Here is a 17,909-nt window from a genome sequence, read left to right on the forward strand (position 1 = left end):
CTATTTTCTTTGGATAACTTTTTTTTTTTTTTTTTAAGAACCAAAAACTTTTTACCTTGCATTTCAGGCTGAGTTAAATAACAAAAGCCATTGGAAGTCAAACCGCATGCAATCTTGTCTCCTAGGAAAGGTGTCATCAGGTGGCTCTTTTTTATAGGCTGCTATTTGATGACATCATTTTGTGCGACTCACATGAAGAGGACTACAATTCCCAGGCAACTGCTTGACCTCTTTTTGTGTCATAAAGCTCAGCAGGTGATGTTAGGCCCATGGTGGAAAGAATGGAGGCAAACAACACGCTAAAGAAAAAATATGTCATTATTTATTACAGTATAAACAAGTGTGGTGTGGTTTGAATACTGTACAGTACAATACATAGGGCCAATGGTGTTTCCTTCAACGTGCCCTTCCTGTCCTTCCCTCGCCCAAACAGCTTGCATGTTGTGTTAAAAACAGCACAATACTCAGACCATTCAATACAAAAGGGCCATTCAATGCGACACGATGCAAAGACACATTGTCCCAAAAAATCCCTGAAAATTCCCTCATTGAGGTAACCTTTTTTTTTTTTTTTTAAATCAATTGCTTTTCCCTATTAATGTATATCATTGAATAGTCCCTCCCGTCCTGAGCACATTGACACCCATCTGTGGCTACAAGTTGTTTAGGACACAGAAACGTCCGTTCCCGTGATGTGGCAACATGTACATCAACCCCCCCCCCAAACAAAGTTATTTTTTTCATTGTTATAAAAAAAGGAAGAAATAACACACAGGAAAAGAAGCTCGGAATACAACAATTTTACAAAACTAAGCTGCGTATTGAAAGAGTTCAACACTTAAGTGGTTTTTTTTCTGTGGGGTGAGATAGAGGAGACGGTTCATTTTCCACTCTAGTGCTTTAGTAGAACAACATTTGCATATAAAGTCATAACATATTCAATATATGTGTATATCTATATATCTATATATATAGTGTATATATGAACATCAAAAGGCCACAGGAATAGCATAGAGCACATTAAAACCAAACAAGACGAAAATTGAGCTTGATGGCCAGTGGATTGTATTTTCTTGTTTGGGCAAAAGTTTAACAATCAACGTTTTTAGCAATATGGTTTGATAGTGCTGAAATCCTTTTTCCACAGCAAATTCTTGCCTAGATTAAGTTGTCCCATTGGATTAATTATAACTAAGTGCCATTTTGAAAATTTTTGGTTTTGATTAAAAAAAAAAGTCAAGTTGGGGCAAGCGGCAGCCATTGAGCAAATACATCGATAAAACATCCTATAATTCCAATAATATAGTACAAAAGGACACATTTTTAGGTATTTTTAAAAAAGAATCCTGGTGTATATTGCAGGGTAAAAAGACATGTGACCCTTGGCAGTAAAAAAAAAAAAAAAATACTGCATTTTAGTTTCAAACTGTTCCTGTAAAAATTGAGATACAAAGAGTTTTGAACAGTCAGAGATACAGATAGATAGAGTTCGTAAGGCCATCTGCCAACCTTGCTCACAACCGACTGCTAAACACAACTTGTTTGGTTTCTGATTCAAGACACCGAACCTCACGCAAGTCTTATTATTGTGGTTAATTGAATATCAGATCAGAATTTGACGGGGCAACATTTGTTCCAGCCAAGAGATTAGCCTTTTTGGGGGAGGATTAGCATCACATTTCCGTGAGCATTACATGAAGTCAAAGTTGAACTATTTGAATGAATAGAAAGATTTTCTTTTCCAGGATTTACATTTAAAAATAACAGAATCTGCCCCCCCCCCCGGATTTGGCAGCTGCCTATTTAGACAACATTGCTAAATATGCTAAGATGAAGCCATTCATGTACCACATGTGAGGTAAATATAAGGTATAAAACAACATCCTTGCGTGAGGTTCGGCGTACCTTCTTGTGCAAACGCTACTAAAAAAAACGGTTGTGTCAATCTTGAAGGGGCAGCGGGAGTTTACATCAATCTCGGAAAAATCCTCCATTTAGTAAACTAACAATAAAGTTCTTGGCGTTCCTTTCGTTTTTAAAGCAACATCCAACTAGTGGCTGAGTCATACAGCACTGCAGCATGCTCAGGTATACAAAACAATATAGATCTGTTGACTATTCACACTTTTATATGTACATTTATATCCAATTAGGTTGAATATTTCTCCCATAGATTATATACTCAAGGCTTATGGGTGATTCAGACAAACACTTTTTGAAAACAAGTGGGCCTGTTCCATGCCCAAATTCAGATTGAATAGGTGCAGTTTCCACCTATACACTATTGGTGCCTCTTTTGCTCGGATTCCACAAAATGGCCGCGCCCAAACCGTAACATGACCTTTCTGTTACAAGTATTGCCTGATGTATAAATTGCGTCTAATCCAATAGAGCAGGGGCAGTCGTCATGTGTTAAAACGTCATTCTCCTGCCATGGCATATTCTGGCAATCTTTTGTTAATTCTAAAGGGACTCATGTTACGGCTTTAATACAACGCCTCCATTCGGGATCGAACTCGATGTAAGACCTGGCTTTAACATGAAACGTGGAAAGGGGGTTGTACGTATTCAAGAAAGGAGGCACTTTGCCAAAAGCTGGTCAAGATAAGCTAACTGCTGCCTTCCGCTCTCTTCGACTCCAAAGTACAAAAAGTCAGTGCCGTCGGAGAAACCGGTTTGGCAAAGCCTCGCTTGTGACACGACGACATAGAGCAGGAAGTTGCAAAACAAACAACCAGTGTTTCTGGTTATACGGCGTTGGGAAGGTTATAGCTAACTGCGAACTAGAGTTGGCCAAAAGTCAAAGAGAAGACTAAGCTTTGGTGCTTTCAGTGGACCATCTCAAGACTGGCCTCTTCCACCCACCCTTGTTTTTCTTGTGGCTGCATGTCAGTGCTAGCAAGCCATTGGCTACACAATTGTGCAAATTGCATCGGATCATCAAAGACGACTTTCCCATTTTTCCTTTTTTTTTTTGTACAATCTCACTGTTTTTTGGACAAAGATACCATTATTATTATGATGCGTGTAATATATATATTTATATCGATACATAGTCTCAATTTGTGCGTAAAAGCACAGAAAAATATACAAAAAAAATGTATATAGACATTTCTTCCTGCTATAACATACAAACAGCACGTACAGTACAACTACTTGTGTTTGTTAATTCCTTGGTTTTCCAAAAAAAAAAAAAGAAATCGACATCCGTAGAGAGATTTTCCGAAGACTCTACATTCTCCGGTTGTGAGGAAGCGGACGCCTCACAAGTGCGGCACATTTTCCGTGTTCCCCCATCCCCCAAAATCTTTGTACGAAAAAGTCTCCTTGGCTTGATAAAAGCTGTTCTCCGCTTTCTTAAAAACTTCTCGCTTTTGAGGCGTCGTCCGCGACCTCGACTTCCCGCGCTTCGAGCTTCCGGAGCTAAATCATTCATTTAAGCGGCTGCTAGCGCCCTCCAGCGCAGCCGTGTGGTTACCACGGTAACGGGATGATCTCGACCCAAAAGATGGCAAGCCTGCGCGGACCTCACGTGGATTCCAGCGTGTCCAGCTGGAAAACGTTGTGGTTGGTGGGCGTGGTGAAGAAGAGTTGCTCGTTGGTGGGTGACGCGGCGTGGTTGTCGCACGGGCTGTTGAGGCCCAGCGTCCGCTCGAAGTCCAGCAGCTGGCCCATAAAGTTGAAGTTGGGGGAAATGTTGGACTTCTTCCGCTTGACAAAGTCGTAGGCGTCGTTGAGCGACAGGTTGAGCTTCTGCATCAGGTAGGCCACCGTTACCGTCACCGAGCGGCTGATGCCGGCCAGGCAGTGCACCAAGATGCCGCACTTTTTGGAGCGGGCCTCGTCTGAAGGGACAAGAAAATAAGATGAAGGACGGAAGAAAACAGTTTTTAAAAACGTTGACGCTGCTTTTTATAATTGACACAAAAAAAGTAAGAGCATTTGAGGTGGTTAGTGAATAGCTGGCAAGGTTCCACAGGGGAAAAATATAGTGTAACCTTCGCATTCATATGTCCTGGGTTACGATGACTAAAATAAATAAATAAATAAATAAATAAATAAATAAATAAATAAGAATAAATATATATCTATAAAATCCGATGCAGTAGGGGGAAAAAAAACAAAGAATTCTTTAAAATCAGCAAATATGTTTAGAGACACATAAAGCTCCTCTGATTAAAATTTCAGTTGACTTGTAGTATTTTTTTTTTCTTTTACAAAAAATGCCCTAGTTTTTGTACACCCTTTTTTTTTTCTTGCAGGAAAAAAAGGTGTGATTATCCTAACCTTTGACAGGATGTGTTCTGCCGACATTGTTCCAACCTGCCCGAATGTTGCGGTGCAGACCGGAAATGTTGGTTCAGTATTGCGTTAATAAAAGCTTGAATTGCGGAATAAACCCTCCTGGCAGGTGAACCCGGCGGGAAAAACACAATAGAACGCAAGAAAGAATTCGTAGCAAAGTACGACCGACGTATTGTATTCCAAATGCCATCCACAGTCTTCAATACCGGTAAATGTGATGCTAAATGTTCATTTAGATTTAATTGCTTAGGAGACGAGTTAAAAAATAATAATAATACACACACACCACTATCTTCAAGGATATGATGCTTCAAGTAAAAACATGAACTATAGGTTGTTGTTCCGTTATTAATAAGCTGCACGTGTCTGTCCCGCTGAGGCACTGCGTCGCTCAGGCCATTAGTCGAACATCTCTTATTGCTGCCTCCAGACACCGAATTCAATTTGTGTTAGATGTCTGCTCACTTTAGGAGGGTTAAGAAAAAAAGAGAGAACTGGAATTGGTCATGTGGCAGGCTAAAATCATCAACAGCAGACTCCTAAGTCCAATAAGACGATGTCATCATTTGACTTCTACATCACTTCTTGGCCTCCTTTTGCAGCTGAGAGCTTTTGACAAGAATGCGAGGTGAGTGCCAACATTGGTTATTAACGCCGGGCTTTGGCAGAAGTCGCACTTGCTCACGCAGCAGCATTTCCCTTCTCACAATGCATAAATACATTGACAAACAAAATGGAACCCAATCGAAGACAAACAAAAACATAATAAAAGGGATTTGGTCATTCTCACTGACTCATAAAAGAGGGAATTGTCTCATCCTTTTGGAATTAAAATGAAAAACTGTGGGCGAGTTATAAAATAATCTCAATGAATCGATTAACTCATTCACTGCCAATGACGGCTATGGACGTCTATAGTGTTGAAAACGGCTTGCTCTTTTTTGTGATGCAATGCAAATAGTTGACCAAACCTGTCATTTTGGGGGTCTCCTGAAAAGTGATCATTCCACCTGATATCAGCGATATGTGAAAAAAGGGGAAATCATCTCTTTCTGGCCTCATAATATGACTAATTTAATTGCGATCATTTTGACAATCTGAAAAATACCAGATGAAACTGGTAACATTTCATTTTTTTTGGCAACATCCTATCATCGATAAATCATGCTAGCAATAGCTGCCTTAGCTTGGTGCCAGGCACACGCCTTAGGGAGTCCGCAAATCTTAAAAAAAACAAAAAACAATAAAACACAGAAACTCAAAACACTGATATGATTACAGCAATGGGAGTGTGTATGAGTACTGCGCACTGCTGGGTCAGGTCTGTGAACGTTTGACACCAAGCAATCATCACTGTCTGGAGCATTTCATACTGGCACTGACATGGTGTAATTATTCGATTGTGGGTGTGAAGGTGCAGACAATTACTGTGACATGCTGCTTTTCTGGGCTCAGTGTAAAAAAAAATGGAATGCCATTTGTCTTTGAAGTTATTTTCATCTTCCATTGACGAAGATTGATTATAAGTGAAGAAGTAGGTGGTTGTATAATAAGAGCCAGACTCACCAATGAACGAAATGGCCTCCGGGAAAAACTGTGAGAGATTCTGGCTCCAGTGATCAGAAATGGGGATCTGTTTGTACTTGAAGTCCCCTTCGTGTTCAAACATGTTGGGCAGGTTGGGCGTCACGTTGAGGATGTACTTGATGTTGTACTTGCTGAGCACGTCCAGGTTGGCTGAGTCTTTGGCGCAGCCCAGGTACAAATACGGCAGGATCTGGACGGGGAACGCCGGCTGGTTGCTGGGCAGCGGGCTGCCCTCGGACTCGGTGGCGCTGACCGGCTCGCGGTCCGATTCGCCGTCCGAGCAGTCGGAGCTGATGCGGAGGCCTCCCAGCCCGAGGACTGACGACGGCGGGGAGCTGCTGGGACACGAACAGTCCAAGTTGGTCTCGCAGTGTTCTGGGAACTCGGACTGGAACTTATTGAAACCTCCTAGGGGGGACAAAATGAGTGTAAAGATGAAGTTCTGGTGCTGTTAAGAAGAATTTCTACCACATGAAAAAGCATCAGTCATGTCAAGGATAGATTTCAAAACAAAGTATTTATTGAGCCACCAAAACTCAACTCTGAACACAACTTCATAGAGAAAAACTAATAAGATATTAAAACGGTAATTATTTAACGGAATAGCACTTTTGGAACTCAATGCTAATTTCTTATTAGCCACTCAATACAATTCCCCATTCATTGCGAGCATTAGCACTGTAATCTAACTTGGTTACCGTATTTTCCGGACTATAAGGCGCACCTAAAAACCTAAATTTTTCTCCCAAGCAGACAGTGCGCCTTATAGTCCGGTGCGCCTTATATATGGACCAAATTCCTAAATTTAAACTGGCCCGAAGCATTGTGTGATGAAATCAATCATAAGTGGCCCACTGAAGACTATGAAAAAGACTATGGATCATTATTTTGTGATTATAAAGTAATTTGTTGCATCTGAAGTTGAAATAAAAAAGATAAAATGGAGAATGATTTGATTTGGATTAAAAATCTGACATGATGTATTAATGGTGCGCCTTATAGTCCGGTGCGCCTTATAGTCCGGAAAATACGGTACTTTTGACAAGTAAGCAATAAAGTAACTAAGTTACTTTCGCAACGCACTGACGAACAGGTTTCTAACTGTTTTGTTACCCTCAAGCCTGTGCATGTAAGAAGTGGATTAGTCCATTGCATGAGAAGGGGGGCGGGGGGCACTTGATTTATTCTCAAGAGCATGATTTAGTATCCATACTTTACGGAGACAGCTTCAAAGTCAGAATTTGATGTTTTGCCTTTTCTTTAGATTTTTTTTTTTTTAAATGATACCAGGAAATAAGCCTATTAGCGGTTATGGAGCTACCAAAGCAGTGAGACAAGAAAACAGCTGGACACATGTATTCCATTGAGAGAAGCAGTGTGGAAGCTCGCTCGGTTCAGCGGACTTTTTGTGAATGACACATGCAGCTTGTGGCTCCAGTGGCGGATACACAACACACGCGCACACAAGCATTCATACATCTGCTCGTCGGCTCGTGTGATGTTATTAATTACACAATGCGTTTATCTTCCAAAAGGCTGCCTTTCTTTGTTAATAATTCACCAGAGCATTGAGCAAACTTGTTTATACTATTCATTCATGAAAGAGGAAAGCAATAAGTCGGTCTTTACTAAAGAAGCACAACAAGGCTGTGCTGCATTTAATTGAAAACATTAAGGCCCACATTGACGTTTTGTTAGCCCGTTAGAATACCCAATATGCAAGACATCTTATAGGCAGAAAGCCATTCCCTATGAACAAATGTCAATATGTAATGCAGGAAGTATATATGCTGATGTTTATTAGGGTAGCAGGTGAGCTGGAGCTAAAGGGCGAGAGGCGTGGCACACCAATTTCCGGGCATATACTCAAACAAAACTTGCAACACAAATTCACACCTATGGAGAATTGAAAAATCCCCAATTAACATAAGAAGAATGTTTTTGGAATGTGGGAAGCTGATGCATGCAAACTCAACATAGGCTTAGATTCGAACCCCCCAACATCAGAACTGAGGCGGATGTCCTTACCACTTGCGTACTGTGCCACCCATGTTGAAACGTGTTGGTCAAAATAAATGGCATATTAACAAGAGAAGCACATGTATTCTATATTTTAAAAAAATGGAATAAAAATGTGAAGTTTCAAACATCCCTTTGTTATCATTAGAAATAAAATGGATGAAGATCTGTTATGTTATTTAGTGTTAAATAAATGGGAAAACAGAAATGGTCATACTTAAAAAATAAAACAAATCTACAAAATATATTTTAATTGTATTGACGAGAAATAAGCAGTGGTTCCACTCCCAGACTCACCTTCCAGGTAGAAAGCCTTGCATCCGTCATCCCGCAGCTTCTGCAGGAGCAGCCCGAGCACAGAGCTTCCCAGCCCGGACTCCAGTCTCTCAGGGCCGGCCTCGTCGTAAAGCAGCACCACGTCGCTTTTACAGCGCTTGACGAACTTCTCCTTATCCTCATTGTTGGGGATGATGGAGCGGATGGGCAGGTTGCCCTTCTTCAGCCTGCGCAGCATGAGGCCAGGGATGGCCACGTTGATGGCCGCCTCGACGTGCGACGACTCGTAGAGTTCGTGCGGCCGGCAGTCGAGCAGCAGAAGCGCGGCGGCCCCGGACTCCAGCTCTTCCTGCAGCCACTCGGCGCTCTTACTCATCGTCACGGTCACCATCGCGCAGCCTCCCAGCGGGTGAGGGCTTCTCATCGGGGAATCGGTGTGTGGGAATCCACCGATGGGACTTTACGCTGGTGGTGGGGGGGAGAGAATGAGGAGAAATCGCGGAGCTGAAGTTCACTTTTATCCCCTGGCCGCCACCTCCACTTCCACTCAGCCGACACGCTCGGATCCAACATTCCCCTCCGCTCCGGGCAGACTGCTCAAACACGCTGAGGCTTCTTCCTCCCCCCCTTTCAGCTCAGCGACGTCCATTCGAGCTCCAGAATGGGATAAAGGAACCGAAAAACACAGAAATACGGAAACCAAGGGCCGTTTTAGGGGTTGCCGTCCTGGTCCATGGATGGAGTTCAACTACATCTCACGAATGACCCGACGTACGGCTCTGGTTCCCCGCCTGAGCTCTGAGCACTTAAGGAGGCTGGCGGAGCTCCGTGAGAGAGGGCGGGGCGTGCGCATTTAAAGGGACCGAGGCTCAGCTTCTTCCTCGGCCATTCACAACAAGCATGGCCAACCTGCTGGCTGCCCTACAGGCAGCTGAGGGAGGGACACGCACACAAAAATGGAAGGAAGGATTCAATTCAAAATTCAATTTGTGTGTCTGAAATGTATCTTTAGCAACAGTATTTACTTTGTAAACATTAATGGGAAATGACAATGTTCCATCACCAATGTTCATCATCAATGTTCCATTTAGAACAGGCCCATGGGCTACACATGAAGTTATTAAAGGGAACCTGTGGTGACCACTAACCTAAGCAATTCAATGTATTTAATGAAGAAAAAAAAATCGAAATCTTCATATCGGTGATGATGCCGTAATTAGTATTTGCGTGACATCACTTTATTTAAGCTTGCAACATTCAACTTAAATGATCTTTATTGATATCTGTAGCCTTTATTGTCTTAATTTCTCAGAATTATTCTATTAAACAAAAAAATGATATAACAGCAGTGAATGACATCTTTTCTTACCCTTCCGTTCATCTTTCCAATTCCCGCTGCACCATCGGCCAGAGCTTGAAACTGGAACAAAGAACGTGTTCTTAAAGTGTGCTCAGGTTAGAAGACCTATTAATAGTTATTTTGGTTCCAGAAGATATTATGGGATCAAAGGTGAGATCATAGAGGGAAAAAACGATGCAGCAATGATGCGTGGTGAGCCCCAAAGGCCCCAAATGTCCAATTGGTTTGTTGCTTCGACTTTTTTTTTTTTTTTTTTAATTCAAAGGACATTGTGCCACTCCTTCTGGTGTGTGCACTTGGGCCACTTGGGACCAATAGACATATTTTAGAGGGTATGTCACGGTTGACTAAATTTACAAGCCGGAGATGATCTATCATTATTATTAAACACTTTGCAAGTCACTTATAGGGTCAGACAGTGCAAGCTCGCCTCATGCATCACTGGAGGCGGCGGCATCTGCTCTGCATGTTTGTGGCTCGGGACTGCGGTCAAAACTATGGACGTGGTTACTGCCGGTCTACGGGCGGCAGTTAGCGCAACCGCGTCGCTGCACAACAACTGCTGCGGCCGCACCGCCGCCGCTCGGCAACTTTAACTTTAGCTCGGCGCGCGTCATCAAAGGCGGGAGGTTGGAATACATCGTTTGTATGCACGATGGATGATGTGTCAACTCAGCAGCTGGTTAAAAACAAACGATGGCGGCTTGTCCGGTCATAACAGGGAACTGCCGGCCGCGTTAGAAGTTTTTATAGTCAAGTTAAAAACGAAATAAGGCAAGTGAGGCAGCTGGACTGGCAGAGTATGTTGACATTTGACGTACAGCGCAGTTTCTAATTGAATAACCCCAGCTATCGTGGATTGTTGTTTTCATAAAGCGGCTGCCATTTTCTATATTTATCTAAATTTCCATCTTTTCACTTTGTGGTTTTGTGGTACACCAGTCCACCGCCACTGACATGCCATGTCTCGGATTGATGTGATGGACATGGCGTTATTTTTGTTGATGCAATTACGCAGCAACAAAGGCCATCATTCTGAGGGCGGCGGTTCTGCCCGCTATTTATTTATCTTTAGCTAACCAGTGTTAACCTAGTCGCAGCCAAGAGGTGATTTTTAGGAGATGTGTTTCTAAATGGGGTCAGTGTCAGTGGGTTGTCTCTAGGCTCCACCATGAGTGACCTCATAGGACATCAGCAGGTTGTGACATAGGAGGAAGGAGGTGGAAAGAGGAGCGTTTGATTTCCTCACAGCTGCACAGAGCAGGGGTGGGATCGGGGGGGAAGGACCAGCTGCAGACAATGCATCCCTTGACTCGTCAGAGAACACACACACACATACATAGACATGCATGCACGCGCAAGTACACGAACAAGAGAGGGAAAACTTCAGGGCTGTCATGTCCACACACACAACAAGCTCTGTTAGCGTTTGCATACAAACCAAGGGGAACATTTTGAACTTTACGCACGACCACGCTTCCCCGCCTCAGCATGTGTGTACTCTGTATGTATTGTTCCAGCAGCGCCTATAGGCGGTGGGATGGTGATCATATTGTTTGCGAGAGCCTTGAGGAATTTGTGCAAAAACGGAATTCATTTTTGAACCTGTTCAGTTTTGCACCTTGGTCATGCATAAGAGTTTGCGAGAATGTGCGTAGTCCCTGTGGACCTCAGTAGAGAGTTCTGCAGTGGTTCTCAATCTTTTTGCACAAGTACCACAAAAAACAACGCATCATTTACGTCAAAACAGTGGAATATTATTTAAATGCTCTTTTCAAAATCATCCCTCTCAGGAACTTATTTTATGGCTGTAATCAAAGTGAAAATGATTCTTGTCATTATTATTAATGTTATTGAACGCCAGTTAGCAACAAAAGTTGACTATAAGGTAATGAAATAGTCTTTAATTTATGTCGAGGGATATTTTGAGATGTTGGAGGCACAAACAGCTGGACAGTATATGAATAGCTGCATACAACAGCAATTACATTCTCCCAATTGGATTTGACTACCTGTGATGTTTACTATGTCACATTGTTGGGATTGTCGCAGGCCCAGTAATTGCCTTCTATTATGTTACCAATGTGCAGGACACTTGTGTCTGTTCTGTCGTTTGAGTGACTGAGTAGGTGGAGGCTTCACGCCCACGCTAATGCTGCCACTTCTTTTGTCGCCACACACGTTTAAATTGTTTCTAGGAAATGTCTCACGTTATATTTGTCGAGACTGATGCTTAAAGTCAAAGTCTGCTTTATTGTCAATTTCTTCACATGCCAAGACACACAAAGAAATCAAAATAACGTTCCCACTATCCCACGGTGACAAGACATAGTACACAATATACATACAAGTAAACAACACAAAAAAATAAAAACAAGAAGGCACAAACAATGAATAAATAAGAGTGATGAATAAATAATAAATAAACAAATAATAAATAAGAGGAGCAAAAATGGACGTTTCTATATTTTAAAAACAACCTTTGTTTTGGATCAAGTCTATATTAGAGGCATTAATTAGACTCTGTAATCTTCAGGAATTGCAAAGGAGAATATTCAAAGCTATGAATTTTTCAACAAAGATCCTCCTCGAATATGCACGTGTGTTTGCTGAAGATGGTATGAACACGTGCTTGCAACGTGAACCCTCTCTCAACGGGAGTAAAGTCTCCCGACTGAATTCATTAAGCAAGATCAAACTAGAAAGACAAAAGAGACCAACTCCTGAAACCGGAGAAATAAATGAGCACCGCACACGAGCGACTGAATGAAAATCACGGGAATATATTTCAAGGACTTTTCCTGCTTTTAAAGGGGACAAATGTGGGAAACTGACTTTAGAACTATAACAGGCTATAAAATGAACGTGTTCCTTCATATAATTGTGAGTTAGAACTCCAAAATTGCTTGTGACAAGTGAATTTAAAATGTGCTGTAATTACCATTTCAATAATTAGAATGTCAGAGACGTTTTTTCTTTCAAATCATCTGGAAACTACTTTGTAAAAGCTTCCTTGCTTCAACACATTTGTCAGACTGGTCTAGTAAGGAAAATATGACATCTTTATGGTCTCGGCGTCCGTGTAAATGTTAGCATGAGATTTTGTCAGACTTTATGATTCATTCAGGCCCCGTTCACATGTCGTCTCTTGAATTATCTATCAGGAAGCGGGTAGAAACCCTTCAATCTTCCTTTATTCAATAACCCCAGACATTTTGGAGAATTATACGCTACCGTATTGCGGAAGAAGCCGTTTGGAGAAGTTGCAAAAGCACAAAAAGCATGCTTAGATGAGTCTGGTGCGGAACAACTCAAGATCCCTCACCTCAACCTGGTCATATCAATGTACAGTGTTTAAAACGATCAACGATCATCTTTTCTGATTATACTATATACTTTGTTTATTTTTCTGATATTGTTTTTATATAACTGTCAAAAATATTTCACAGGTGTTTTTGCTCGAGTGAGTAAAGAAACCCTGCAATGGTCTTAAACACAGAAGGAGGTGTCTGTCAAGGCGTCAGTGTTAATAAAGCCAGAGTGACTCATCTAACCTGCAGACACTAAGAACAACATTGAATGTGTTCCCATTCCAAACTAACTGAGGCCTTTATTTGAACATTTATCTCTTTTTTTTTTTGTTTTTTTAACTTGGTCGAATCAAGAGAAGAAAACACACGTGTACAAACAGCACTTCATCTTGTTATGTTACCATGACAACGGGAGGAAGTACAGCCTGGTTAAAGACGTATGGCCTTCAAGGTCACTCATAACGATCATTTCAGTGTAAACAACAAAGCAGGACTTTTAATTAAGGCCTCACTAGTGTGCTCTGTTACACAACAATGTCAGTAGCTCATTTCAGTGCTTACGTTGAAGATTAATGATTCAATAAACTAAGTAGGTTCATTTATTAAAATTGAAAAATTATGGTTGGGTGATTTATAAAAAATATTCCATTCATTAATACAAGGTGTCTTTTTTTGTTGCATGACTACCTTGTCCTATATTATATGAGGGAGTGGCTGACCTTTAGTAGATGAGGTGAGGCGGAGGTGCAGGGAGGGTAGCAGGTGTTAGCCGACTTATCCGAGAATTTGTTTTATGGGTTGGGTGTGTTGTCAAGAGCGGTCATCAATTTTCAGTCTGCCAGCACATTTGCACAGCTTGCCGTATGAAGTGCTTTCGAGCGGCACGGCAGGACAAATGAGCTGACCCAAGTGTGTTAAATCAGGAATATGCTTGACGCAACTGCACTTGGCTTTAGATGGCCACTTTTTCAGAACGAAAGGTTTCTTCAACTGTTCCATGGTGTATGTGAAGTCAAACAGTGAGAAGCATGTACTGCACAAGTCAGTCCAGTCGCATTCTTTGGGGGGTGATTTATTTTACAGAAACTGAGACCAACAACGGTAAAGCTCAGAACTCGAAAATCTTCGTCCGCAATCGGGTTCTGGTTGCATTTAAAACTTCCACTAACTGCAGAAAAGTTTGGACTTTTTAGTGTAAAATAGGATTTTTATTTTTTATATTGTTTGATTTAGTCAGCCTAACGCTCATTCCAACCCAAACCGATCTGCAATTGAAGCGTAAGAATTGTCTCTAAAGTATTTAACTTGTAATTGACTCATCTGTAAGTTAAAGAAAATCGATTAGTTAATTGATGAAAAGAAAGTATAAAGTTGAATTGAAACGTCAGTAGACTGATTTGTATGTTGTTTTGGTATATTACTTTTTATGGCCGCCCTAATTTACTTTCTACTTTGTAGTTGATGAATTGAATTTTATTTTTGTTGTTCTTTGAGGCTGAGTAAACGAGGTCCACGTGAATGGCTTTGGATTTGTACCGCCTCCGGCCATTCACATCTGAGAGAGCGAATGGAAAAGATGGTTTCGGAGCACAAGCCCAGGCGTGGGTTGAGATCAACGCAGCGCCAAAAAACCTCAGCAACTGTCGACAAGCGTGGCTCAGTCTCCAGAGCAGATGAGGGTTGCGGTGAGTGGACTGAAGTGGTGGCGAGGAGAGTTGGGGGAGTGTGGTGGGAGGAGGGTGTGTGTGTGAGTGTGTGTGTGGGGCTAGGGGGGGGGTTCAGGAAATGAGGCACGAGGGAATCTGGCCAAATCCAACTCAGTTCCAAAAGGAGATGACGAGAAAAAGGCTTCTCCTGCCAGTGATGTCACAACGTGGTGTGCGTCACATGGAGTTAAAACTTTTAAATAACACTCATACATGACTTTGAGTGTACATAAGACTTTCTTTAACTACTTTTTTGTAAAGAAGCGTGTGAAATGCAAGGCTCTTCTCATTTCAAAACAATCTCGCATCATAATGTAAAAAAAAAAAAAAAAATGGAGAATATGCCAAACGATAACCTTTCATATGTAGTGTTTTACTATATTAGGGCTAAAACTAAATATTATTTTGACGACTGATCAACCTTTCAATTATTTTTCAATTGATCAATGAATTTGATAGACCAAATTCAACCCTGCATTTAAAAACAAAACACAATTTTAAAATGACGTAAACCGATTATAATTCAATTAAAAGTTTGGTTCGCCTCATAACAAAAAATAGTTCATAAAAAAAAAGCAAAACACTTTTTTTTAGATGCTCAAAGAGTCTTGTGCGATTTTTTCATTATCTTCCATGCAGTAATTCACAATATTTCATTATTATTATTATAATCACTTTAGTCATGCTTCTATGATTCACTCCTTACTGAATAGAAACCCAAATAAAAACGTTTGCAGCATGCGATGTGAGGATGTCAGCATTATTCCAATTAAAGATTTAACACGTGTTGCTTTTTTTCCCCCCACCTTCAAACCCAGCAGGTGGTCTCATCGAATGGGGAAAGGCCACACAGTCGCTCAGTGGTGCTCCATCAGTGGGATTAAAGGCTCGGTGCTAGCTGTTAAACTGAAAAAAAGAAATGAAAAAAGACATGATTGCCATGATTGCAATGCTGCATCACCCAGGAGAGACCCATCATCAAATGAAGGGGGGGGGGGGGGGACTTCCTGTTTTGAATTATTCTGAGTGCAGTTGCTGCATTGGGTCTGTCGCTTCATGTGCGTCTGCGCCTTTCTGCATATTTCCGAGCACATGCAAGCACTTTGAAAGATATTTTGATGTGGCCACCAGCGTACACTTCTTTCATCCCAGGTGGGATTTTCTCCTCCTTGCAGAGAGCGAGAACAAAGATACACAGCAATGTGTCAAGACAAGCATTTTTAGTTATGGCAGACATTTTTGGAAAGCCCCTGATGCTATTCAATTAAAATAAAGCTGAATTGGAACAATATTTAGGAACATGTTTTGCTGTTTGTGACACTTTGTTAGACTTTTTTTTATCACTGCAAAATTCAACTGTAATATAAACAGTTTTGGATTTATTTCGACACTTTTGATGGCCTGACTTTGAAAGGGATTCGCATAGTTGCTGTGGAAAATTGGGAATTGCTTGACCTCGGGCTCCAAACTGTATCTGGCATTTAGACAACAATTGCAATTAACTTGCAGCGGTCCTGTTACTCCCTACTTGCTTCACTTTTAAAAACCGGAAAAAAAAAAAAAGGAAAGAAAACACAGCTGAAAATTCTGTGTTTTGATCTGAGAGACAAATTATAAGTGGTTACTAGAACTCGTATGTCTAAGAATACACTTCAGCTATTGATGTATTTAGGAAAATAAAATTGCCCTTTTTTTTCTTCCGCAATGAAACGCCAAATGATACCTGCAGCAGAGACCAAGAGGGAACCAAGAATTGTCACTACTGATGCCAGTTTAGAGAACAACAAAACAGGGAAAGTACAAGCCCTGACATATTGAACCAGGATAACAATAAAACATGCTCATGCACACACACACACGCACACACAGGCAAGTAGTGGCGGCAACCACAGCTTACAAGGAAAAACATATCCAGATGTTCTCCTCATAGACTCACCAACCCCCCTCCCACACACACACACACACAGATACACACTTGTAGGCAACATATGGCCCGCATATTCCAGAGGCCAACTCTCAAGACTCTTTTTACATAGTATTTCTGCAGACATTTGTACACCTACACTTGTCAGGAAAGCACCGACATCAATGTCATCATTAAAGTAACCAGTAGCAGACAGAAGACAGCCCTGTTTTTTTTGGTTTTTTTTTAATACAGTACTGCATTAGCGGAAGTGGAAGAAGACAATGAAATAACGGAAGGGCGTGATAAAGTAGTCAAGCACAGTAACACAATAAAGCAACTGAATGTATTACATTAAATTTTCTGAGGATTGTTGCTCTCAGAGTCCGAAGCGCCTCCTCTACAAGAGCTCCTGGCAGGCCATCTGCTTGAGGCCCATAGTTACGGAAGGGAGACGTATTTTGTGTGTGTGCGTGTCTGAGAATGCCCCAGACAGGAAGGAAGAGTGGGCCCTGCAGCCGAGAACTCCGCTTGTGTTTTACTTCTTTTTCCACGGGTGCAAGAGAGGCCGGGTTGGCTTCTTTTAAAAGAAGTCAGTCATTAATACGTTTCCCGCCCCCCTCTTCCTCTCGTGACGCCACACGCCGCTCTCGGGACTGACCTGGGACCTGGACCACCGTGTTATGCGTCAACTCATTTGTTCCATGGGTTAAAATAAAAAAAAAAAACACTGTTTGTGTCTGTGTGTGTAACCTCAAGCTCATTTCCATTGAGGCTACTAAAAATAAAAGTGCTGATTTCGCAAAAAAAAAAAGCAGCCTTTGGGGTTTCTTAGTTTCTACTTATGTTTCTATTAATGTTTTAAAATGACTTTTTCTTATCTTTGCCTTCCAATCACAGTACGTTAATGATGCCCATAAACAGGCCACATCTGAAAATGTTTTCCTTTTCCTTCCTGTTGAAGTCTTAACATACACATGACAATGGTGTTTGAATCTGTGACATTTTTGAGACCTTGGGGTGAAGAGTGATTTGCAAGGATAATTAAGTTCTTCATTTTGGCAAATCTAATAATTTCTTCCAGATCTCCAAAAAAATCTGCCTTAACAACTGATGTGTATGGTGTCGATGGATGTTCTGTCCTGCCTACGCACGGCACTCCGAGGGAAACCAAAGTTGGCGGGCTGAAGAGTATTACTTGGCGGAAGCCCGGCCTAATACACTTCAAAAATCTGGCAAAGGAGGTGGTGAAAGTGACTCACCATGCGCTTTGAGATGACAAAGCTCACGACTCACGCTGTCCACATCTCTTGCTGAAGACAACAAAACAAAAGAAAGTCACGATGTGTCGGACAACCGCTTTGGCTCCGACGACCAGTCAGCGGAGGAAATGGTCCTCTTAAAGCGTGACTGTTGATGACATCATCGCCCTGGCAAAAGTA

The 17,909-nt window shown here is 41.6% G+C and overlaps 1 protein-coding gene across 1 annotated transcript; it reads right to left on the minus strand.

The window, feature by feature from the left end:
* Positions 1-300: 300 nt before the first annotated feature.
* Positions 301-17,871, minus strand: dusp7 (dual specificity phosphatase 7). Its single transcript, XM_061290602.1, has 6 exons — positions 17,730-17,871; positions 15,371-15,470; positions 9,557-9,607; positions 8,209-9,118; positions 5,872-6,300; positions 301-3,845 (listed from the first exon to the last, which is right to left on the minus strand). The coding sequence occupies exons 4-6, from the start codon at positions 8,609-8,611 to the stop codon at positions 3,529-3,531; spliced, it is 1,149 nt and encodes a 382-aa protein (XP_061146586.1). The 5' UTR covers positions 8,612-9,118; positions 9,557-9,607; positions 15,371-15,470; positions 17,730-17,871; the 3' UTR covers positions 301-3,528.
* Positions 17,872-17,909: the final 38 nt, after the last annotated feature.

Source organism: Syngnathus typhle, linkage group LG11, assembly GCF_033458585.1.
Source record: "Syngnathus typhle isolate RoL2023-S1 ecotype Sweden linkage group LG11, RoL_Styp_1.0, whole genome shotgun sequence".
NCBI lineage: Eukaryota > Metazoa > Chordata > Actinopteri > Syngnathiformes > Syngnathidae > Syngnathus > Syngnathus typhle.

Excerpts from the sequence above, each read along its gene's own strand:
- dusp7 (XM_061290602.1), bottom strand. The coding sequence starts at position 8,611 with ATGAGAAGCCCTCACCCGCTGGGAGGCTGCGCGATGGTGACCGTGACG. Across the intron at positions 6,301-8,208 it reads CAAGGCTTTCTACCTGGAAG|GAGGTTTCAATAAGTTCCAG; the intron begins GTGAGTCTGGGA and ends TGTCCCCCCTAG. Across the intron at positions 3,846-5,871 it reads GGAGGCCATTTCGTTCATTG|ACGAGGCCCGCTCCAAAAAG; the intron begins GTGAGTCTGGCT and ends TTGTCCCTTCAG.